At 30.6% G+C, this 25,082-nt stretch overlaps 1 protein-coding gene across 27 annotated transcripts in view; it reads right to left on the bottom strand.

Annotated features, from left to right (window-relative positions):
* Positions 1-3,153: 3,153 nt before the first annotated feature.
* The window catches only part of LOC132744206 (muscleblind-like protein 3), a 94,651-nt gene continuing 72,722 nt past the window's right edge, over positions 3,154-25,082 (bottom strand). For 17 of the 27 annotated variants that reach the window (XM_060732884.1, XM_060732865.1, XM_060732839.1 and 14 more), the window contains 7 exons: positions 22,412-22,657; positions 17,645-17,710; positions 14,567-14,599; positions 12,241-12,394; positions 9,996-10,108; positions 7,069-7,153; positions 3,154-5,052 (listed from right to left, as the gene is read on the bottom strand). In XM_060732884.1, the coding sequence (XP_060588867.1) occupies positions 4,934-5,052; positions 7,069-7,153; positions 9,996-10,108; positions 12,241-12,394; positions 14,567-14,599; positions 17,645-17,710; positions 22,412-22,657 (816 nt within the window). In that variant the 3' untranslated portion in view covers positions 3,154-4,933. The remainder of the gene's footprint in view (positions 5,053-7,068; positions 7,154-9,995; positions 10,109-12,240; positions 12,395-14,566; positions 14,600-17,644; positions 17,711-22,411; positions 22,658-25,082) is intronic. The other 10 variants (XR_009627684.1, XM_060732913.1, XM_060732926.1 and 7 more) reach the window with 10 other exon arrangements.

Here is a 25,082-nt window from a genome sequence, read left to right as displayed (position 1 = left end):
AAATGTCGTTTTAATACAATCACTCATAACAGGACATTAAATGTCCTCTAAAATAACATACAAAAAAATCTGACTCAAAAAATCAACACATCAGGTAACGTATTCAGTAACGTAGTAACGTATTCAGTAACGTACACTGTAACAACTTCCATACATATGTAACATCCTTAATGTCTGACACTGCAGAGTTACATACTTTTTTCTATTTACAAAATTTTTATTCATATAACAGCACATTTTACAATACAAAAAAAAACATTAAGTTACCCCAATCATAATGGCTTACACATCGTTCATTTTGTTTTTTATTGCTTTAAATAAGTGAAACTTAATCTAAAAACTAATGTCCTATTTTTTCCTGTTTTTTTTTAAACAAACTTTAAGTAATATAATATATATGTTAAAAAGGATATAATATATATATTGTAAGCATAATTATATATGCACAAGTCGCTAATTTAAGAGCATTCAGATTTTTATGGAATGTAAAAATTGCAGTGTTGAATAATTATGCCTCAGCTAAAGCTATCAAAAAGTCCAATGCCTTCCGAGATTTTCTTCGCAGAAAGAAAAGTAACGTAGCAGTGAAAAAAGATAACACAGCAACATATTTGTTAACTTTTTTTTCCATTCTCTATTCTATAAGATGTAACTTTCACGTTCATCAAAACTGAACATTTAGAATACTGCATGTTAAGTATACGCAATGAAAATCATAATTATCTTCTCTTTCTTTTCTAAATCCTGCAAGAAATTTGCAAATATAAATGCTTATATGTATAAATACAAAAATTCTTAATGAATTAAAGCTTTATGAAAAAAAAAACAATGATCAAAACTTTGTGAAAAGGACAGTTGACGAAGAGTCCAATATATTATTTGTTTGGCCTGATTGAGGTAACCGAACATTGTTATCATCATCACCATAACCAATGTAAATGTTAAATTAAATCTACATTTAAATTTTATGAAAGTAGAAACTGATATATAAAATTTCTTATCCCAAGTCCTCCAGCTGGAAACAAAAGAGGTTAGCCTCTGCCACCAGAACAGAGCTAGGCATTCCTGCACATTAATGCAGTCCGTCCAGGCTTTGTGCGGTTGCAAGCTTATTTTTTGTTGTTGCAGATACATAAATCCCTTAAACATTAAATGAACTGTTCCAAAGACAAAGCTCAACTAGTCCATTATAAAAATATAGCCGATTAAGGGTTAAAGCAAGGAAATTAAAAATAACCTCCTCAATTATCAACAGTTACGCCATGGTAAGTGATCTGTAACGTAAAAGTAACAAAATACGTAACATTAAAGTAACATACATGTTACATCACAGTAACGTAAAAGTAACGTAGTTAATTCAGAGCTACTTTCATAACACTTAAATGGAGATAATTATTTATCTAATATAAAAGGCATTTTTTTGCCTATAAATGACATATATACACATAGAATCCACAACTTTAGACAAAGTCACTGGGACATATATAATAAAAACATACATATCACATATAAAAAGAACATTTTACATAACTCTTGTGTCTTACTTCAGAAACACATTTTGTAGTGTTAAAAAACTTGTGTAAAATATATAATGGAACTTTTAAACTCAACATCTACAAAGAAACATGCAGATTTCATCTGAAAAATAACAAATTCTTTTCAAAATTGTTTAGCACTATTCTGATACGATTATTTTATACAATCAGTTTTCATTATAATAAGTTTGTTTCATTATTTTGCTTTAACTTTGTATGTAACATCCATTACAGCTTTTTCTAGGAATCAGAAATTCCATACTATTGTCATGCCTTCACAATGAATCACTAATACATCAGTTCAAATTTTAAATTCAAGCAGAATAACATTAACTTAGAAATACATGTGTAATTTCAAATTGGAATTCTGTCAATGGTTAACTTCAAATTAATATTCACAAAAATTTGAACCAATCAGAAAGCAGGCTCCAATTTCCAGTTACTACTAATAATTTTGTTTTATATACAGTCAAACCTTGATTATTCAAACTGCTAAAGACTGGAATTTTATGGTGACAATAAATTTTTGAGGTTTTAAAGCTTTAAATAGTATCTCCCAAGAACAATTACTCTTATCCATTTTTCAGCAAAAAGAATTTGTTATTTCTAAGATGAAATCTGACTACAGCCCAATCATGAAAATAATCATTGAAATAACAACACTAATAGGATCAACCTTTTGAAACCAAAGTTGTTGAAAACACCAACAACCTAAATAAAATACCTTCAATGGTTAAGAAAAAAACTTTTCATTAAATGTTTTTTGTCAATCTAATCAAAAAATAAAATTTAATATATATCAATACATATTAAGAAAAAATTGATACAAAATTCACAGTATCATTAAAAACAGCACATAATTTTGAAGATGTTTTCCATTAACTTTTCAAACTGTGCAAATTTTATCTGAATAATAAGTTTTAAAATTTGATTTTATTTTTCCAGTTAGAATAAAACTCATTAAAATCAAGTTGGACTACTCTTCAATGTGATTGAGCTGCAAAAACAAAACAATTGAATAAAAGAGATTCTCATTGGCTAATGTCATGAGCCATGTGATCATCTCATGCACCAATAGGAAGATTTGTATCTAAACATGAAATATAAACATCCAATCATAATCACCGTTACAAAATAATCAGCACTTAAAAAAAAGACTGTACAAGACTATCAAATTGATTAGCATTTTTAATTAGTGAAATAATTTGAGACTAAATTCAATCAGCCCTATAATTTTGCTAAATATCTAAAACTTTTTGTAAAATAAAAAAGTTTGCTTTTTGCTAAAATAAAATATATTAACTAAAATAAAAACTCAGTTTCTAAAAACAAATCAAGTGATGTAACAAATCAAAAGTGAATTTTTCATCCCAACAGAAAATGACTCCTCTTTTTATCGATATTAAATAATTAACATTTTATCAACGCTGCAAAGATATTCAGCAAAATCAAGGACTAAAAATTAACAATAATAATAATAACAACAACTTATATTTCACTATACAATATGTAAATGGTATCTCAGTAATTTGTAAGTAAAACATATATAAAAAGTTGACAATCTATCATAATCAACCTACAATATGTAATAAAACATCATGGCACTTTTTCTTTAAAAAAAAAAAAAAAAAAAAACAAGAACGGAAATTTGGTTTATCATGATGATAATTGGATGATGAAAGATGAATTCATAAAAAAAAAATATCATGACTTACTTAACAAATATAAATATAAATGCATGTGTCTTAATCCAAATAAAAAAAAAGACTTAACATAATTAAACACAAGCTGTGACTATCAGTAACAAGGTAAAAACAAAAGTTGCCGTGTCCAAAACAGTTTTTGTCAATTCAAAACAAAAGTACGAACTTTATTCTTTCCCCAGATTTACGACTATCAAAAAATAACACCTAACTTTATTTGAACGGGCTGTCACACAAAAAAAATGAATGTAAAAAAATTTAACAAGAAAAATTCTAAAGAATATTTTTAGACATGATGTTGAAATCTATCTTTCAATCCATTAATGAAGTCTAGCCCATTAATTTCATAAGACAGAATTATAATCTGGAGCTAGCAAAACCAATATTGGCCTTCTCAAAAAAAAAAAAAATTATACAAATATGCATTTTAGGAAACAGTTTTGTCCCAATGCTTTAGGGACGTTTATAATTTATGGCACATACTGTTAAAATTTGGAACAGGGTTTCGTTATGTCGGAAGTTTGCGTGCACCATACTGCATTGCACCAGTTATGTTACAAAAATAATAAGTGTACAACAATAATATTAAAACAACTAAAAATGCTTTGAGAACCATCACAAAAAAAATAAACACTTTGCTTTCATGACTTTGGTAAAGTTTCACTTCACCAAAATCATGGAAGCCATTTTCTCAAAGTATCATGAAATATGAAGAAGTAATGCAGTTGTCATTTTGGTATTTATCATGTTAATAACCAAACTGGATAGTCATTGGTCAAAAATCAATATTCACTAATTTGAAATTAACCAATGAAAATCCCCGAAAGAAAATTAACACAAATCAACCAATCAGTGCACTGTGTAGGAATACAAATGTTCTCAATAGGAATGCTTCTGCAATCACCAAAGCAAGAACTATTTTTTTCTTCACAAAGGAAACCTTTACTATACAAAATAGACAGAATTAACAAAGCAGAGCCGCCTGTTAGTTACTTTTACTGTTTTTTTTTTACTCATTTTGAACAATTGTTATGCGTTTTCTTTTAAAGCTATACATGGAAGTTAGGCATCCAGTGCTTAAAAAACAACTTGGGATATAGTGAAGCAGGTTTAAAAATCAACAAGCAGATGGCATATAATTCCCGACACTTCCCCAAGCTTGTAGAAAAATAACTCTGATGACATTTGTTTTTTACACCAGTAATATCACAATTGAGAGAGAGATTTCGATACTAGGACAGGAATCTATGCCATTTTGCACGTATTTCATACGTTGATGGTACAGATTTCTGTTCTGGTACGGATATGGCATTTGTATTTAAGTGGTTTTTAACCACAAATTAACATACAAAATGTCTATTTTTATCACATAATGTTTGGTTTTCATTGGTTGGTTGCAGACTGTCCCACTCCTCCAATAAACTGCTGCGGCCACTTGAAACAGGGGAAGTAACTCTCCTTTAATCGATAATGAAAAAAAGTTGGGTTTTTTTATCGGTGAACAATTTTGACTAGAAAAACTGTTAGAATTATGTCTCCTTTACGTTTAAAATTAGTTGTGATGATGATATAGTCAATTCTATTCAACGTTTTTTTTCCGTTTTTTTGTTAAAAAAATAACGCTTAATGAAGAAACAGTCACGTAGATTATATGAGAAACCTAAATTGTTACTATTTATAGAAACTCTGTTGATTTTATTCAGATGGTGGGAGAGCAACTGGTATATGATAATATTTGCAAGTTGGCCGCGAACATTTCCCACGCACTGCATCCCTACAGACGATCACTCGACCATCATTAACTTCTACATAATCTGAAAAATAAATAACGATTTATAATGAACCAAATGATTTTTTAGTCAAACAATCAAAACCAGTTCTAGCCAGTTTGTGACTAGTTTTACATTTCTAAGAAAAGTTTCATGTAAGTTGATATGAAAATTGAAATGTTAACGGAAGTTTCATCTTCTTTTTCATCTCAGATAAATGTCAAAAATCATTGTGTGATGTGCCATATTTAATATGATGTCACCAATGGATTTTACATAGAATTGAATAGATGACATCACAAAATATTTAAATTTATATTAAAGGGACTCCACTGAGTTTTTTTTAACATGTCCAGACTGTAAACATTTTTTTCAAGATTAGTAAATCATAAATTGAAGACTGGACCAATAACTGGCGTGCAAAATTTCAGATCATTTGCTCAAAAAGTTTTTCCTGGGTAATCATTTAAACTGTTCAAGATAATAAGCATTAAATAAAAGCTTTTAAACTCAAATTGAGTTAAGAATCACACAACAAAATAAGATTTTTTAATTGATAAAGAAATATCTGAAATTTTTGCGCATAATTTGTTGTTAAAAGGCTGAGATTATCTAAACAGAATTTCAATTTAGATCGTGGTTTGGACCCAGTGGGCTCCTAAACAAATTATGTATTTAAGAAATTTATAATAACATTAAATAATACTGTTAATTAAATGTTATTATTATTTAATGATTCAGATTTACGACGCTGGGTAATCATTAATCTACAAAATTTACTGAACCAGATCATAGACAAGTGTCAAGGTCAACTTGTCATGGTCATTTTTTTCTAAATATATCATTATTTAATAACTGATTCAGACATCAATTTCATATCACTTATTCGCCATCTCTCTATCAAGCTATATCTATTTCATTTTATCGACTTATCTGCATATCAAAATAGAATGTAATAATTTCATCTTTTAATATTCAAGTCAATATTATTAGCAAATCTTTCACATCTTTACAAGATGTCTGTAGTTATTAATATGCAAATTAATTGCTTTTTTGTTGTCAATCTATGAATAAATTATGTAAATTAAGACAAAAAACGTCTCAATACAAAAGTCAAGATATCCAGTGCAATCTAAAACCAGTTGCTTTTTGCCTTGTCAACTTGATTTTCAAAATATTCTATATTTTAATTCAGGAATATAAACATTTTTTTGACAAATTTTTACAAAATCCTAATAAAAGTTCATTTAATGTTACAAATTAGAACTTTTCAAGTGTTATTTCATATAGAGAGAAACTTTGCAAGTTAGGAATTTAAATTTCAAAGCTTCCTAAATGCTGACTATTCACTGACAACATTGGCCATTAATTTATTTACTGACAACATTGTCTGGTTAATTACTGACAATATTGGCCAGTTAATTCCTGACAACATTGCCAAGTTATTTACTGACAATATTTGCAAGTTAATTTCTGACAAAATTTGCAAGTTAATTCCTGACAAATTTGCCAGTTATTTACAGACAACATTGGCAAGTTATTTACTGACAACATATGCCCAGTTAATTACTGACAACATTGCCAAGTTATTTACTGACAACATTGGCCAGTTAATTACAGACAACATTGACCAGTTAATTACAGACAACATTTGCCAGTTAATTCCTGACAACATTTGCCAGTTGTTTACAGACAACATTGGCAAGGTATTTACTGACAACAGAGGCCAGTTAATTCCTGCCAACACTGACCAGTAAATTCCTGACAACATTGGCCCTGTTATTATTTACTGACAACATTTGCTTGTTATTTACCGACAAATCTGCAACAACTATATCTTTACACTGATATTAATTATCAGAAAATTCAGGGAACAGACAAAAAACATTATCAAAGAATCTAAAAACAGCATCATGATTCCATTTCTCATAGGAATTCTCTCAAAATCTTCAATTTATGACCTAAATAAATGTATTATAAAAATACACTTGACAATTATGTATATCAATTACATTTAAGCTGGCCAAATGACCTTTGTGAAAGGTTAATTAATATACATACCCTCAATAACATGAACAAACTTGCATGTTGGCCTCTGACACAGGCCTAACTTAAAATCTTTGCACACTGGGAGGGTGTCCAGCAACTGTAACAGCAACAAGGTGAAGGTCACATGTAAAATGTTTCCATAGTAACAAATTGGTTAGTAGAATGTTAAAGGAACAATAAATATTGTGATTACCTCCCTTTTATAAATTTTAGAGAAACTTTGTTTGACTTAAAATATTAAAACAAAAATGTTCCCCCCAACCTCCCCCTGTTTTTAATATCAAGATTGCTGGTCCAGTAAGCAACTTCAGTAACAAGACACAATTATAAGCTGCTCCTCATCTGACCTTGAGCCAAATTAAATTTTTCTCAATTCTTAGAGATAAAAAAAATCTCTAACAAGGGAGGTAACCTTGAATAGAAACAATATAAAACATCAAATATATATAACAATAAATGAAAAAAATAATATCATTTACTTCCTACTGATATAATAAGGTGCATGTTAAATAAAGAAGTAAAATTAGCAAAATTAGTAAATAATAAAGTTCCAACTAAAAAGGTTGTTAGTTTTTGTCAGATATCCGGCACTGCAAAAGCACTTATTAAAAGGTTTTTAGTGGCAATCCAAAGATTCAAGCTGCTTTTACTAGCTTTGTAAGGTTAATTATAACATATATAAGTATATAGTATAGGAATATACCCACATGCAGTAAATAAGGCAGTCAGGGATGTTTTAGGGAGGACTGGCATTTGCCCCAGGTACAATTACCAATATACAAGGTTTTTGCCCCACTAAATTATCCAATTAGTTTGTTTGCCAAATCAGACTTTTTCTTCAGATAAAAGGTTTGCAAAAATAGGAATATAATATTTTTCCCAATTTCAGATGTTCAAATTTAATATTGCTTTTGCCAAAACAGGACTATATCAAATTCGCCAAAGTAGGACTGTCAAGTTAGGACTATCATGTTTTTCCCAATTTCAGATGTTCAAATATTGCTTTTGCCAAAATAGGACTATATTATTTTTGCCAAAGTAGAACTTTCAGGTTAATTTTAGACTATCATGTTTTTCCCAATTTCAGATGTTCAAATAACGCCTTTGCCAAAAAAAAATAGGACTATATAACTTTTGCCATAATAGGACTTTCAGGTTTCCCCCACTTTAAAATGCTCAAATATTTTGCCAAAATAGCAAAAATACTTCAAAAGCAGCATAAACAACTTTACAGCCATAAAGCTAACTTCAGTGACATTAGTTTCTATTGAATCTTAGGGAACATTGTAACAGTTGATGAGCTTTGAGAATACACTCCATAAACAATGGAAATGTGTGAAGTGAAATATTTCGAGCATATTATATAATTGACAACAGATAACATTCATGTGCTTCAGGCAAGGAGTGCAATTCTCATCTTCAGCATATACACCGATTACTACAGGGGATTTGAATGCATGTTCAGATTCATTCAGAGTTTATACACAACATTCACAACAATTACAATCATGCAAATATGACTTTTTGCCAAAAAGAGGAAAATCAAGTTTTGGCCAATAATATTAGTTTTTCCAAATATATTTGTTTTTCCCCCACTTAAAATGTTCCGATATAACATTTGCCAAAGCAGCAATATCAGGTTTTCCTCCACTTTTAAATGTATCAATATACTTTTAGCTAAAACAGGAGCATCAGGTTTTGACCAACTTTGAAATGTATCAATATAACCTTTGCCAAAACAGGACTATCAGGTTTTGCCCCCATTTTGAAATGTTCCAATATAACTTTTGCCAAAACAGAACTATCAGGTTTTTCCCCATATTCAAATCATTTGCCAAAACATCATATCATCATGTTTTGCCCAACTTTTTTAAATATTAAAATTTTTGCCAAAACAGAAGGTTTTGCCTTATTTTCAATTGTTTAAATATTACTTTTGCCAAAACAGGATTATCATTATTATTGCCCTTTATGCCAAGGTTATATCAGGTTATCAGGTTTTGACCCACTTTTAAATATTCTAAGATAACTTTTGCCAAAATAGGACTATCAGGTTTTGCCCCTTTTGCCAAAATAGAACCATCAGGTTTTGTCCCACTTTTAAATGTTCCACTACAACTTTTGCCAAAATAGGACTACTAAATTTTGCCCATTTTGCCAAAATACCCAAAATAAAACTATTAGGTTTTGCTAAACTTTCAAATGTTCCAAAATAACTTTTGCCAAAATAGGACTATCAGGTTTTGCCCCTTTTGCCAAAACAGGACTATAAAATTTTAACTTTGCCCAACTATCAGGTTTTGCCAAAATAGGACTATCAGGTTTTAATTTTGCCCAAAATAGATATATCAGGTTTTGTCCCTTTTGCCAAAATAGGACCCACATTTAAATGTGCTAAAATAGGACTTTAACTATGCAAAGGCATCCTATATATCTCGTTCCTCTCACAATTTATTCATTTTGGAAGGTTGTAAGACCCCGAACCAGTTCGAGCTTCCCATAGAATTGGTTGTTAAACCTATATAATTGTATTAATCATTCCACTTTAATCTGTAGGTTTACAGAATGAATCAACATTTTAAGGGATAAAATGGGGAATTTAATATTTACAATATCAGTCACTTTTAATTCAAATGTATATTTTAAAAAAAAAGCTGTAAACCAGGGAAAAAGGGCTTATTTTTGTCCGCTTCAGTCACCGCATCAATCCCTGATTTTTCTATACAAAATGCCAATAGAAAGTTCTTTATTTGGTGCTCAATAGCATGAAGACCATATCAATTTGAAGATATTTCTTTTTTTTTTAAAGCAAATTCAAATTTTAAAGAATCCAAGTTCACAGGCCAAAAAAAATTTATTTTTTTCCCCAAAACCCGAGTACTTTTCCCTGATTTACAGACCGAAAAAAAATGTAAGTTAAAAGAAGTTTAGTATGATACCTGTTTATTATCATCAAAGTAATTAACACTATGTGCATTGCCGGATACAATGCTCCCTGGTAGCGGGCCCGTCACCATTGTCGTTGCCATCTCCGGGGCAACAACCATCGGTACTGTTACCATGACGACAGTAAATAAACCACATATACCACCGCCATTCAAAATATGGGCAGGGCCAAGAAATGTTTGTTTTTTTTTTCAAATGTCAATAAGGGTTCAATTTATGACAAAACGTTTTTTTTGTTTTGTTTTGTTTTGTTCAAGCAGCAGCGAGTTTTTGTTTTGTTTAATACACATGCAGGTGTAAGAGTAGGTGTTGAAGCAATAAAGCACACGGACAGATGAACAGGTGCAACGAGCATGAAATAAAAGATAAATACAACACAAATGTTAGCTGGTGTGTCAACTAAATATTTCTAAGTGCCACTTCAAAGCTTATTTTGTTCAAATCCATAACTTTTCCCATTAATTATTTGTCAAGATTTTTTTTTGTCAAAACCAAATAAGTTTGGTTCCTGGGCTGACTAGACATAAAAATTTTAACACACTTATTTAATAGACAAAACCTCTGTTGAATATTGAAAATCCACATTTCTACTTTTTTATAAAATGAATGGATCATAACTTACTGAAATGGACTGGAACCCAGCTTCCATAGACTATGAGCTTACTACTAAACATAAAGGCTGGTACCTAGCTTCAGCAGACTAAGAGCTTTACACTTGAATTAAAAAAACTTTGATATTTCTAAAGATTGCCGACAAGTAAGGTAAGGTATGTATGGTCCCTTGAATGCAATGAAATGGCACTTGTGTTAATAAAAAGCAGTATAAAGGTTAAAATTGCAACTTAAAAATTGAATTAATAATTCCTTTCACCTTTCTTGTGATGCATATAGTGTATATATTATAATATATCTGTTTCATTATATATGAATCAATATCTGTGTAGTTCAAAATGAAACTCAATGTTATTAAATAATGCACGTTCTTGAAAAATGTTCAAAAATGTCAAAAGTAAAAAATATTTAAATAATTCGAATTTAGACAAATTGAAGCCAAAATTTGTATAATTTAGAACATTTATATTTAGAATATCTTGATATTAATATTGAAAATATAGATTTTTTTTTATTTAGCACATCACATGCATAACACAAGAAAGGTTATCCATATAATAACATAATGTTACAAATTACAAAAAATAAACTGAGAAAAAATATAGCTACAACAATTAACCATTAAAATCTTTTTTTCTTTATAACAACAAAAACATGTACATGAATTTATATTTGAGATGCAATGATTACTGCATTTTTATCAAATGAAAGATTTTTTTGTTTGTTTTTTGTTTTTGATTTTTTTTTATTACCCGAGACAATAAGATAACAATAAGATAACAATAAGATAACAAGATAAATAAAATGTACATTTTTTTATCGTAACTAAATTACAAAAGTGTCTTTACAAAATCCCACATGGTAATGGTATCTAATGCTATATGATCTAATGTGTAGAAACTAATGGTAGTATTTTTGAGGTGCATCTATAATAAATCATCATGATCACCACCATCATCATGATCATCATCATCAATAACATTTAAATCATATAATTGGGTGAAGCACCAGTTTAAAGGAGTAGCCTGAAGTGCTATGGTTTGGTTTGGTTGGATGCAAGCATGCATTTACCACTGTGGGTCTAATGAACATGGGACCAATCTAACTGAGCCTGCAACATTTCCATTTTGATCATTTTGGACAAGTCATTCCAATTTTCCACTGTCATATATATCAGCTAGCAGTTCCGTAACTATTCCAAGATTCTGTACCAGTTATAATCTCTAAGCTTTTCTTTATGTATCATCAGATATCATATATCGACTTAGAAAATATATGTGCTGCGTTTTAGGACATTCAACATATAAACCAATGCTCTTACAATCTGCTCACCATCTTATCGAGCTGTCTTGGGAAGTATCTATGCACATCGTATTTCTACTCCTATATAAATGGAGCTTGTTACCACGGAAACTGTCGGGGAAATGAATGCAGTCTAGCTAGTTTATTGGTCAATCAAGAAGAGACGCAGGTGGTCACTTTGGTAATATGAGAGCTCGGAAACAAATATAGACCAATATATCAAAATCTTATCATCATATTCTGCAAACTCAGCAAACATTATAAGGACAGCAGACATATAAACGTGAAATTAATCTAGTTATTTTCATGAGTATGTATACTTACACGACACCGGTATATATTGAGGCTGATTTAACTGCATCGCAGCAATAGCCTGCTGATAGGACGTCATACTAGAGATCGGTTGATACATCGGCAAACCCTTGGCATCAGCCACCGCGACACGTTTATACTGCCCCACCATGCCTGGTACTTGTGACTGGAAATAAATACACAACCTTACAATTGCTATCTCCTTGGTAACACATAAAACAAATATCAAACAATATAGAACACTGGTAAAATGTTTGTATCAGAGATTTGGACAACTCTACTGTGTCTTTTTTAAAAGATGGATGACAACAATAATTGGCACTTCTTTTACCCATGACCCAAATCAAACATAGACTGTATCCCTTTGTTTTTTTAAAAGTCAAAAAAGGAATTCAAATATCAGAAGAAATTGAGTACTGTTCTATGCAATATGACAATCAAAAGTTCTGACATTTCCCTTGAGAATAAAGCATAAGCAACTACTTTCTTCATTTGTAAAATGACTTAGATTACATAAATGCAGAAGTCCCCTCATATTACAAATGGGAAAAATTAATCAATTCAATGATGGTCTCATCCTACTTTCCCCTTGACCTACTTTTCTTACTTTCACTCATTTGAAACATACATCAGCCAAACAAATATTTGTTCAGGTACACTCCTACATTCTACATCAAAAAGAATATAATTATCATTCTTTGAAACAAACAGAATGAGGATGAAACCAAAATATCCTCTTATATTTTGCAGATGAATGAAATGTACTTTAAAGTATAAAACTGTCTGATATGATTTTGACAAGTTACCACATAATGACTTTACTGAGAATTCTCTGAGACCTGAAAATGACAAATCTATAATGTAGTATTTCTTTACAAATTGCTCTTCCAAATCAGAAAATATTCTATAATAACAAAGAATGTACTTTAGTATATCTTGAACTCACTTCAATTTTACAGTGAAGTTCTTTCTGAAATATTTGAAAATTTAGATCAAACATGTGTTACACCAAATGAGTCAGAAATCAAACCCGATTGGTTTCTAATTTTAGCCTAAAAGAGTGACCTCAATTTTGATTGGCTAATTGTGTTTTATCAATAAGTGATACCTCAAATTTGATTGGCTTGTGTTTTATATCAAATAAGTGAGACCTTAAACCTGATTGGCTTCTAATTCAGCCTACAAGTGTGACCTCATATCTGATTGGCTCATGTATTACAGATATTGAAACCTTAAATTTGATTGGCACATTAATTATGCCTTAACCAATGAGTGAGTTTCTATCATAGTTCTTGCTCCACTACTGATTGGTCTAGCAGTGTGATTGGTTTAGACTGCAGGGTGTTGTCCAATGAGGACATGATCACAGAGTGAGACTGTGAGTAAATTTTACTCTGTGATATACAGCTGATTACTTAATTAACATCAAAACTGAATCATAATCAATCTGTCCCCTATGATATCTTAACTCTAGCACACCAAAAGGAAATCATACTGAATTTTTTTTCTTCTAAAATTTCATATTATCCCTCAACCTGCAGAACTTTCGAAATAAAAAAAGCCTTGCTTTGAATTTTGAACAGCCTTTTCAAACTTTCAGGCATTTCAATACTAAATTTACAAAAATTGAACTACCAACAGCATAGTGTATGGTGGCAAGGCTAATCATTTTCGGCTCAAGCAGGTTTAGGGTCATGTGTAATAAATGATTTTTTTTCAATGTTATGACAAATAAGAATTTTATTTCTGACAATAAATTTTGAATTTTTGATGATAATAATAATTAACTAAAATAAAGCACAACAAATATGATTGTCTTTTTTTTTATTTACCAAATATCTTAACCCTTACCCTGCTGGGATGGTAAATAAAATAAAACCTTTGCTACCAGTATAGAGCCAGGCCAGCCTGGATATCTGGGGTTAGACAAGGCTCTATACTGTTGGTAGCTTTATTTTTATATTTTGATATTGAAACTTAAAACTTTGAATGGATGCTTACAAATTGAAAGCTGGACAAATGAGCCACGTCACGACAAAGCCAACATAGTGCATTTGTGACCAGCATGGATCCAGACCAGTCTGCGCATCCGCGCAGTCTGATCAGGATCCATGCTGTTCGCTTACCAACTCTATTACAAGAAGAGAAACTGATAGCGAACAGCATGGATCCTGATCAGACTGCGCGGATGCGCAGGCTGGTCTGGATCCATGCTGGTCGCAAACGCACAATGTTGGTTTTGTTCTGACGCGGCTCAAATTTATTATCATTAGACGAATACAGCAGGATTGGGGTTAAGAATGACTTTCGTCAAGATTTTTCAACCCAATTTCTGTACCTGATTATAATAGTCCGCTCTGGAGCCAAACATCTATAAATAGATTCCATATAAAGCATTAAAGCATACTAATTAAATCATCAGTGCATAACACAGAGTAAAATAAAACATCTTTGCTTTCTATATAAGCACAAATGGTGTTTTCTTTTCTGTTTAATAATGTCACTTGGGTATACCGTATATATACTAAAAACAAGTGTAAATGCCCTCCCTAATTAAAGAAGTAGCCACCTATATACATATATATAACATAAAGATGTCCAAATCATAAAAGTATCAAAAACTTTAAGAATTTCATGCAAAGGCAGATTATTCACATATTAAAACATTTTTTTAAATTTCATATAGCTTTATCTTAAAGATTTTTTTTTCTTCTTTTAAAAACAGAAAATGAAAATAAATCCCAATTAATAGATTAATACCAAAAACTGGCATTATATTCATTTTCCGTGACAACTTTTTTAATTTGTTTAGTAAAAAAAAATCTCACGGCATTAATTCATTTCTTTTTTTAAATGGTTCTTTACATAATGAAATGTGAAGATCGCTTAACCAAATTACAGGAAGATTTTTTTGTATTCATTTACCAATAATATATATGAAAAGAATCTGCCCATGTATGAAAAACCAAAAAATGCAAAATCACATGACAAATATTTAATCTCGATTTGTTCTAAAAAAAATTTCATTTTCCATTGCTGAAAGAGCAAAACAGTAAAAAAAAAAATATTACAAAAGAATGGATTCAAAATTTCTACACGGCAAAAAAAGCTTTCCAAAAAGGACAGATAATGAATACGGTAATGGACAAAAAATACAAGCAAGTTTCTAGCAAAATTTCGTTATAAATATCCAAACAATAAATACTGGTCTTAGTTTCTAATAAATACACAAGCCAATTCAGTTTTTATAATTCCAGCCAACATGCATTAGCGTGAAAAGTCCACGATTTAGCATCGATTACACGAAAAAATGTCACGCATGGCCACTGTAGACGGCTTGACTAAGATTTGATGGTGGTGTAATACTATTGGCCGAAACATCGTGTATTTAAATTTAAAAACTTAAGGATTTTGTTTTCAAAATGTATGGGATTTTTTTCCTTTTCATTTTCTAAATATTCTAATTTTCAATTTATGTTACTCTAGTTCTTTTGTTTGAATACTTATTCATGTTTAATATATATTACAATGATAAAACTAATAAACTGATGAAATTATATATTTTAATATAATTATATTTTAATAAGTGTAATTTGTCTACAATTTTTCTTGTTTGTTTTTTGTTGTTTTGTAAATTTGCTTTTATAATTATATTAATGGAGAACTTCTACTTTTTGTTGTGATTGTTGTTTTTTGTTAATAATCAGGTGGGAAAGTTGTACATAGAAATTATTTCTTATTGGTTACATAATTGACTGAATTGTTTTATTTATACCAGTTTTTTTTGGTCAGAATGGTTGTTGTAATATCAGTTCAGATGACGTGTTTTATCAATATCTATTAGTTGAAATCATAAAATGTTAGACAAAAATATGCGACTCTTTTCTTTTTTATATTAAATAATATAAAACTCTTTCCATTTTTTATATAAAGAACTTGATTGAGTTGTCAAAAAAATTACCGAAAAAGAGACGTTGCTAACCATTTTTATGTTACCTATTAAATTGACAAACATGTTAATTGGCATGATAACTCAGCATTTTATGTTTCTTTTCCATGTTTCCATTTACACCAATATACAAGTTTCATGATTCTGTTAATGTTTACATTCACAGCAATATGAGCAAGTTTATGTTTCCATTTACATCAATATACAAGTTTTATGCTTATGTTACTGTTTACATTCACAGCAATATTAGCAAGCTTATGTTTCCATTTACATTTTTATTTAACAAACATCAAAAAATTTACGTTTAGTTACTGACTAAATATTATGTCAAGTTAAGTTTTGAAACATATTCTTAACATGTTATCATGTTTACGTTACGGTTTACGTTACCATTCACGTTACCTAAAACTGACCAAATATTATGTCAAGTTCACTTATGAAAAATATTTTTAACATATTTTCATGTTTATGTTACCATTTACGTTACCAAATACGTTACCACAATATTTGTAATAATTCTCACCATTTATTTTTTACAGAAGTAAACTTTTTTTTGATTTATTGAAACATGATGATAATGTTTCCCAAACTTGGTTTTAAAAATCGTATATATATCCAAAAAAATAGCTTTCAAATCTGTTACATAACATGACATGTAACGTAAATTACATGTAAATTACACAAATACAAAAAAAAATTTACATTATCAAGCAAACGCAAAAAAAAAAATGAAAAGGAAAAAAAAAGCAATGATACTTCATTTTTAATTCACACCAAAAAAAATATGACATAACACCACCATCAAATATTTAAGCTGTATACAGAGGTATAAAAATTAAGGAGTTAAAGTTCATATCACCAATATACACGTTGTGTAGTATTAAAGAATGAAATAAACTCTACAAGCAGAAAAATAGAGAGCGGAGTAATACGTTTATACACAATATAAGTTGTCATGTGACTGTGCAATTTCATCCTAAGCTGACTACATCTACATGCGAAAAGCATGATGGGAAATCTTTTTTTTTTAAATTTTCATTTCTCGTTTTTTTTAGATTTTTTTTTTCTTTAAAAAGAACATTTGCTTTCAAAACGAATTGGATTTTCTGAGACCTGTTTTCACCATATGCAGAAAAAAATAATTTTTGTTCCGAAAAAAAAAAACAACCCCGAAAAAACCACTGTCAATATTTAAACCAATGACGATTTTAAAAAGTCCTTTAGAAATGGATAGAGTATAATGTTTCATTCCAATTAAAAAGAATCTTTTTGACAACAGTTCACAAATAAATAATTATTTATCAGTTTATTTTTAAAAGAAATGTTCTGACACCGTTACATGTTTGTACATCGGAATTTCTGCATTTTTTTTCCAACCAGTTTTTTCCCCACCCAGGTATAAAAAGTCACAAAATGCATTGGAACAGGTCTTAGAAAATTTCAAAAATGATTTGAAGTTACAAGTACCAGCATAAGATCCTCGCTAGGGTCACGAGGTCGTTTCTTGCCCGTCAATACCTCGACCACTTGCGGCTAATTTTTTTGAAAAAATTAGCGAAGATGTAGCACAACGTACGAATGTTTGTACAACATTGTCAAGGATGTTTGATTGGCCGTAATGTTGGCGATTTTGGCGGGAATTGGCGGCACATGACAACACAAGCACAGCAGCACAAGGCATTATGGGTAGTAGTGGTTGTGATGAAAATAAAAATAAAATAGCACCATCGGTAAAAAATGTTCAATCCAACATGCATAAGATATTAATTTTTTTGTATAGTCTATCTCCATCCAATGGTTTTGGGTACTGTGGTATTTTTTGTATGCTGTAATGTAACTTCTCCCATAACGATAAAAAAAAAACTATAAATTCGGTTATGTGTGTTCATGCAAGAATGACTCTTTGTGTAAGTTATTTTTTTAGTCTGAAGTACGATAAAAATCACGCTACAATAGTCGAGCCTTTAAAAAAATAAATGAATTGTGAAAAGAACATTTTTGATCAGTTGTTACGAATCTTCCGTTTTTCAAGCCGATCTTGGAAAGCAAAGACTGTTAGTGGAAACTCATTTAAAAGATTTTAAAAAACTCTTGCAAGCTAGTGATTCACTAAAGAGGTATCTACTAAACGGCAACATTTTTTTGTAGCACACAGTTCCGCACCTTTGCATTTTAAAAAGTAAGCCTAACACTCGGCCATATTTATTTACAAAGAGTCCATCCTAGCATGTATATTAAAGCTTCAGACAAAACTGAACATGCCGCCTTTCCTTAGCAACAAGTAACTTAGCAACAGTTACAAAAATGATAGTCTAAAATGTAAAAAGCTCAAATTATAACATCTTTGCTAAATGAACGATGATTTAGAAAAATATAGAGAAATAAAATCTAGTCGTAAGCCAAATCGCTTGTACAAAATACTATATAGATTAAATTCAACACCTAAGCATTGGCAAGAATATTTTGTAAAATTTGTGTGCAAAGGTCAAGGTAAAAATGAGTAAATATAGCTAAGAGGTCAGAGGTATAGATCAATTTTGTCCAAAAAAAGATGCAAAAATATTTCAATGAAAAACAACTCATTGGATTTTTTTTTTAGTGTAAAAGCAAACAAAAGCTTTTTTCCTGAAATGAAAAAAAAGTTTGTCCTCAAACTCCTGCAACAAAAATAATTCTTTAATTTGATTCGGCCTAAATTAAAGGACATTTCAAAAAGTTATTCAAAATGGCTGCCTCCATGCTGTTCAGCCAGTCACATGACCCCATGTATCCAGGAAGTGCATCATTTGGAATACCTTAGCTGTTTTTGTACAATTGTGGAACTGGTAGGTGGGGTATTCCCTGCTGATACGTTAAAAGCTGATCCTTGCAAGATTAGCATAATTCATCTAGGAGAAACTAAGTCAAGCCAATAAGCTGAACAATAAAAATCATCAAGATATATTTCATGTAAACATTTTCAATGCATCTTCTTGCACATTACTGCTCAATTCAAAATTTAGGCCTTTCATAAATTTGTAAAGCTATATTATACCATTTTTTGTATCGAAAAATAAATCTTTTCAAATTTTAATTGGTTCGTAAGAAATTTAACATACACTTAACATACGCAGATGAAATGTTTACATAAATATACCTTAGAAAACTGAGTATATTGAAATACAAGCAATAATAAATTGTGAGATTAAGATAAATATAAACATTGGTACATAATTTCATTAACAAATGTACAAAGCAAAGACAAATTACTGCAGTCATATTCCATAGTCTACAAGTACATAAAAAACATTGCTACGTAAATATCAACAAGACCATGCGAAAGGTCCCAACTTGGCCTCTGAAACTCAAGTATTATCGGGTCTTATTTTTTCCCTAAAATAAGGGTACTTCATTTAATCCTTCCCCGGGAAGATTTGCGTTCATTTTTTTTTTTTTTGGTCATTTTCAACTTCCATAAAGCTGAACAAGAATTACAAAAATGACACTATCAGTATATCAAATTGTATACTGATCCATGTGTGGCCCTTTTTTGTAGTTCTCCGTAAAATTTTGTTTTCTTTCTCAAAACATGTACACGTGTTTCGTGTGTCGAGGAAGCGGAAGGCAAAAGGTTGAAGGTCAAGAAGGTGAATAGACAAGGCACTACTGCACTACCATAGGCAAAAGTGATATTAAAAGCTCTTCTACTGTGTAAGAATAAAATACAATAAATCCAATCACCAGAGTTGTTACAAAATGAAACTAAGATGTAAATTTTTCTAATTTCAAACTTAAAAAAACTAAAAACGAAAACACATATCATGATGCACAAATTGCATCAAAATGCACAAAAAAAAAGTTTCCAAATTTTGAAAAGTAAAAAAAAAACAAAAAAACAGAATTAGACACTTATTTAGAAAGCTTCCTTTACGTAAACTAATTTATATTATTTCTACGTGTCAACCTTGAAGCAGAGGCGAAAGTGTAAGCTGCTCAAGCTTTAGAAGCAAGTGCTTTTACTGCCCCATAACCAATGGCAGTGAAGGTTACAAAAACTTTACTTGAGAACTCAAAGCAACAAGAAATCTGATTGGTTAGATATTTAAAATGTAAGTTATCTTTCCACCAATCAGGGTTCTTGAGACAAAATTTGAGCAACAGTGCAAGTTTTTATAACATCAATGCCATAAATACCTTAGAATGAAATCAAATCACCTATTTTTTGTTTGGTAAAAAGGTTTGTGTGAGGTAAAAAGACAGGAAATATATACAAATGTATCAAACCATACCAAAAAATAGGGTAAAGAAAGTGAACAACTAAAAGAATGACTAAGATTACATTTTGGAAGAATTGTGAGGGGGTAAAGATCTAGATTGGGTCAAGTTGAACCACTCGTTAACACCTCTTTTATAAGATAGACTAGCAGTGTAAAGTAGCAATGTGGTACCATAGAAACCAAAAAAAATAAATATTCATCTTAAAATTATGAAGATTAGTCTTATTTAACTTCAAAACGAAAATAAATATAAAATTTTGTTAGGTGGCAAAAACAAGAAACTGTAAATTGTAACTGTTTCTATGGTTTTTCTTTATCTAAATTAACCCCCATAAGACCTTCAGCTATGAAGTATTGAATTCTTCTATCCAGATCTTTTTGTAGAATATTTTGACAAAGAAAAAGTGGAAAAGGGAATAATAAGGTATCTAAATTTTTAGTAATTGAACAATTTTAAATGTACATAGCTGGAGCTTTTATGAGAAATTCAAAGAGAATAGAAAACTAATAACAGCAAAAAAATATCGTGAAAAACAGATGAAACTTAAAATGCATCACAATTTTATTTGAAGATCAAAAAAGAATGAACAAGCTTAGAGGTTATTTCAACTTTGGCTTGGAGACTATATTAGCAGACGTGAAATATAAAAGGATTTAGAGGCTATTTAAATCAGGAGGAAATTGCAAGATTGGAGGCTATTTTATGTAGTCAAATGTTAAGTTCAAAGGAAAAATAAGAAAAAATTCATTGGGAATAGATATCATTAAAATGAAAATAGGTCAATTTTGATAAAAGGCAAGGAAAAACTGTGATACATTTTAAAAGATGAAAGGGGGATTTTAAAGCCTTACTATACTGGATTGACCTGTATGACTAGAGGACTGCTATTTTGGAACAAACAATCAGGATGGCCAAAGTTTTTTTTAAATGTCTGAAAGAACTATATTTTAATTCTTTCTTTTGGTTTGTATACAAATTTCTGATTATTTTAATTCTAGAAATGAAATACATGAGTCCAGCATGTCGTTTTGTTTCAAAGAAAAGCTGAGCTTTAATATAGCCGCGTATAAAATATGAAAGCTTAGGCCCTAAGCATTTTGCCGACCCCCGCAAGTCAGTTAGATGCAATGCCTCAGTACTGTAAGGAAGAAATTTAAGCAGTCAATACGTAAGAATTGCATCTATATTTAGAAGTATACTATTTATAGCATAAGGTTTGTTATCCAGTATAATATTTAGTCCAAGGTTAGCAAGTGCATCTACGATTCTAAGACGGGAACCAAACATATTCAAAAAGTTATTTCTGCTGTAAAAAATTTAAGCTTTTTTAAAATTGCTCAGATTATTTTTTAGGCATTTTTTTTCTATAACTGAACAGTGTCTCACGAGATTTCTTTTAGGATTAAAGCCAATTCCGAAAAACAAAGTACTTACTTTAATAAAATTATAAAAACAACAACAAAACAATTAAACTTTACAAACTAATGAACCTTAAAGCACTTTTTTGAGAGACAGAAATAAAAAATTCTTGTCCAAATTTTCAAATTATTTAATGGGGAAAATAAAAATTGAAATAAATTTTTATTAAACATGTTTGGCTGTCCCCAGGTAAAAGCAGAAAAGAATAGCTGTTAACCAATCTGAATGAAATTTTAAAGAACAAAAAATATGTTTTCTACAAAAATTGATCTGAGACAAGATTTCATTACTTAGTGATTAACAGATTTTAAAATGAAATTGAAAAACAACAGATTTTAAATGAAATTGAAAAGCAACAAACAAAAAATATGTTGCTTCTTTTGTATCAGCCTTTTTTTCCAGTTCAATTTTTAGAAAGAACTTAAAAAACTTTTTTCAATGAATTATCAGATTAGCCTACAGCTACAATGGTGAAAAGAGAAAGATAGAAGTGAAGGCTGCAGTGAGAGGTATGGTCAGAGGGTAATGACATGATGGTGGGTGGTCAGATTACCCTACCAAGGCTTGAGCCTGCGCCGCAGCTGCTGCGTTAGCTCTTTGCTGACAGGCCTTGATTTGCGCTTGAAGGTGAGGAGGAGGGTGAAAATAACGACACGAATCCCGTGTACATTTCCCTTTTATGTAATCCATACACACCGTTACGCAGTTTTCAGATGTGTCAACCGTAACATTATCTGGCGGGTGCGCGTAACGGCACTCGCTCGGTTGACGGGTGCAGGAACCACGCTGAAACTCACGACATACCTGTGACAAGAAAAAAAGGAATGAAGAGAGAAAGTAAAGCTTCAGAAATCTGCAGAGGATTTTTATACAGAAACTTTAGAGACTAAAAGAGTAATTTCCCTTAGGTTTTATCAAAAAAGAAGACATTAAGAGTAATCTCCCTTGAAAGATATTCTAAATTGTAAAAGTTTTTTCTCATTTTATTAAGAAAATCTCAAGAAAAATCTAACAATTATTAAAGCCTTCAAGAAATGCCTTGGCATGTATTGAATGATAAGGTCTTACATGAGTTTTGATTTTATATATAGACTGTAATCAATTATATTTGATTTTATATAGACTTAAAATAATTAACAGAGTCCATGGAAGTGCTTTGAAGCAAACCTGTGGCTATCTCGAAATGGCAATAGCTTCATGTAAGTATTTCATTTGATGACACAGATTTAAGATTCATTTTATCACATGTCATCATAGAACCAGTAAATTCAGAATTTAAAACCCAAAAAATAAACCATTTTTATATCAAATGCGTTTTTACATAAAGAAATATGTATTAATGGTTAATATTGAAAACACACAGCCGTCATGTGATGGGGCTTTTATTGAAATGAATTCAATCCGCACACATTTCCATTTTTATTTCTCTTCCTAGTTAAAACAGGTACAGCCATATTTTACAAGATCCGTATTTCCAGACAATATAACCCTGACAAGATCTCTAAGTAATGGACTTAGGCACATGATATTCCCATTATAAATGTATTTCTGAAAGGAAACTTCTATTTTTTTCCGTCAACATTACATGGCAGATAATCTGTTTAATGGACCTTTTAAAAAGATGAAAGCCATGCCCTACCAGTCGATATGGCTGCAAGACATTAGATGTCATTTGTCTATAGTGACATTGGAAACATTGGTTCTATATGTTATTGATAATGTTTCCATACAGCATCATACAAGAAAATGGCGTGACTTTATCTCGTTGTATTTGAAATTACATTTGTCATAAGTCTGTCTAGCTTGCAGAATCAATTATTTATTCATCGATAGCCAATTCTGATCATTTTTCAGGGTTATATATGCTGCATATCCGCAAATTAAATGCTTCTGTGGCCATGTTCTCAACAATTTATTTTTATACCGTTTTTATTACAGTTCCACATAAAAGACTGTGATGGTCATATGGCGACAGATTCTTTCAGAGAAAGTATACTCCCAGATGCCTCTCCTTGGACAAATACTCCCCAGATGACCCTTCTTGCAAGAATACCCCCAGATGCCCCTCCTTGCAAAAATACCCCCAGATGCCTCTTGGTGCAAGAATACACCCAGATGCCCCTCCTTGCAAAATTACTCCCAGATGCCTCTTGGTGCAAGAAAACACCCAGATGCCTTTTGGTGCAAGAATATCCCAGATGCCCCTCCTTGCAAGAATAATTTTTGTCCAAATATTTCTCCATTAAAGTACATCCCATAGACTTATTCTTAACAATATGGCTGAGACCTAAAACTCATCTCCCATCTCATAAAATTAATGATTGAAGAAAAAAAAATTCAAATTGCGAATATATATATTTAAATTTTCATCTCTGAAGCTTTGCTTTGACACCTTTGTGAATTGACACCTTTGTGAAAATGAACCATTCTTCAGATTTAAAAGTTTCAATTATGTGACATTTTTAGCAGACAACAATGTCATGTGCTTTCTAAAATACTGAGTTACAGCACAATATATTTTAATTTTTCCTTGTTTTCTGATGGAGGCCATGTCTTCATGTGTGATTCTTCATATTGATACTAAAAATATCTCACTGTGTTGATACTAAAAATATCTTACTGTGTTCCTGAAGTTAAATTTACTTTAATATCAAGAAAATACAGTTGCTGAATTTGTCCTCGCTGATTTATTTACCTACATAATTAAAAAAAAAAAATCTATTTTTTTCTTTTTTTATTCTTTGTTTTTAAAAACATTTTGATCATGAAAAAAATTCAACTTTACGATCTATAAAGCAAGATAATAGGGTAAGAGTTGAGAACAGAAGAAATAAGGGGAAAAGTGTACAATAAAAATATCCACAATTGTAACTGACCATGTTAACACCCAAATATGTGTAACTTAATATGTGTAACTGTCTCTTGGAATCATGAATAAGTTCACTTGAACTTTAACCTGCTTGACCTAAAAGTGATCGACCTTGACCTCCAGTATAGAGCCAGTTTGGTGTGCACCTCAGATAAGTCCCACTTGATTATATACTGTCCATTCCACCAATGCTAAGTTGTTTTTTTCTTGACATCCTCAAAATAAATAATGAACAGTTCCAAAAATGGAAGCTGGACGAGTCCATTGCTGGAGGTCAAAGGTCAAAAATTTCGACCAGAACTTTATGTCAATCAAACAGCATGTCAAACAGCTTTTTGTTTTTCTTTATTTCTGTACAAT

Source organism: Ruditapes philippinarum, unplaced genomic scaffold (assembly GCF_026571515.1).
Source record: "Ruditapes philippinarum isolate M1 unplaced genomic scaffold, ASM2657151v2 ctg2967_1_1_1_1, whole genome shotgun sequence".
NCBI lineage: Eukaryota > Metazoa > Mollusca > Bivalvia > Venerida > Veneridae > Ruditapes > Ruditapes philippinarum.
Note: the sequence above shows the minus strand (reverse complement) of the source record. Positions and strands in the feature narration are given on the sequence as shown.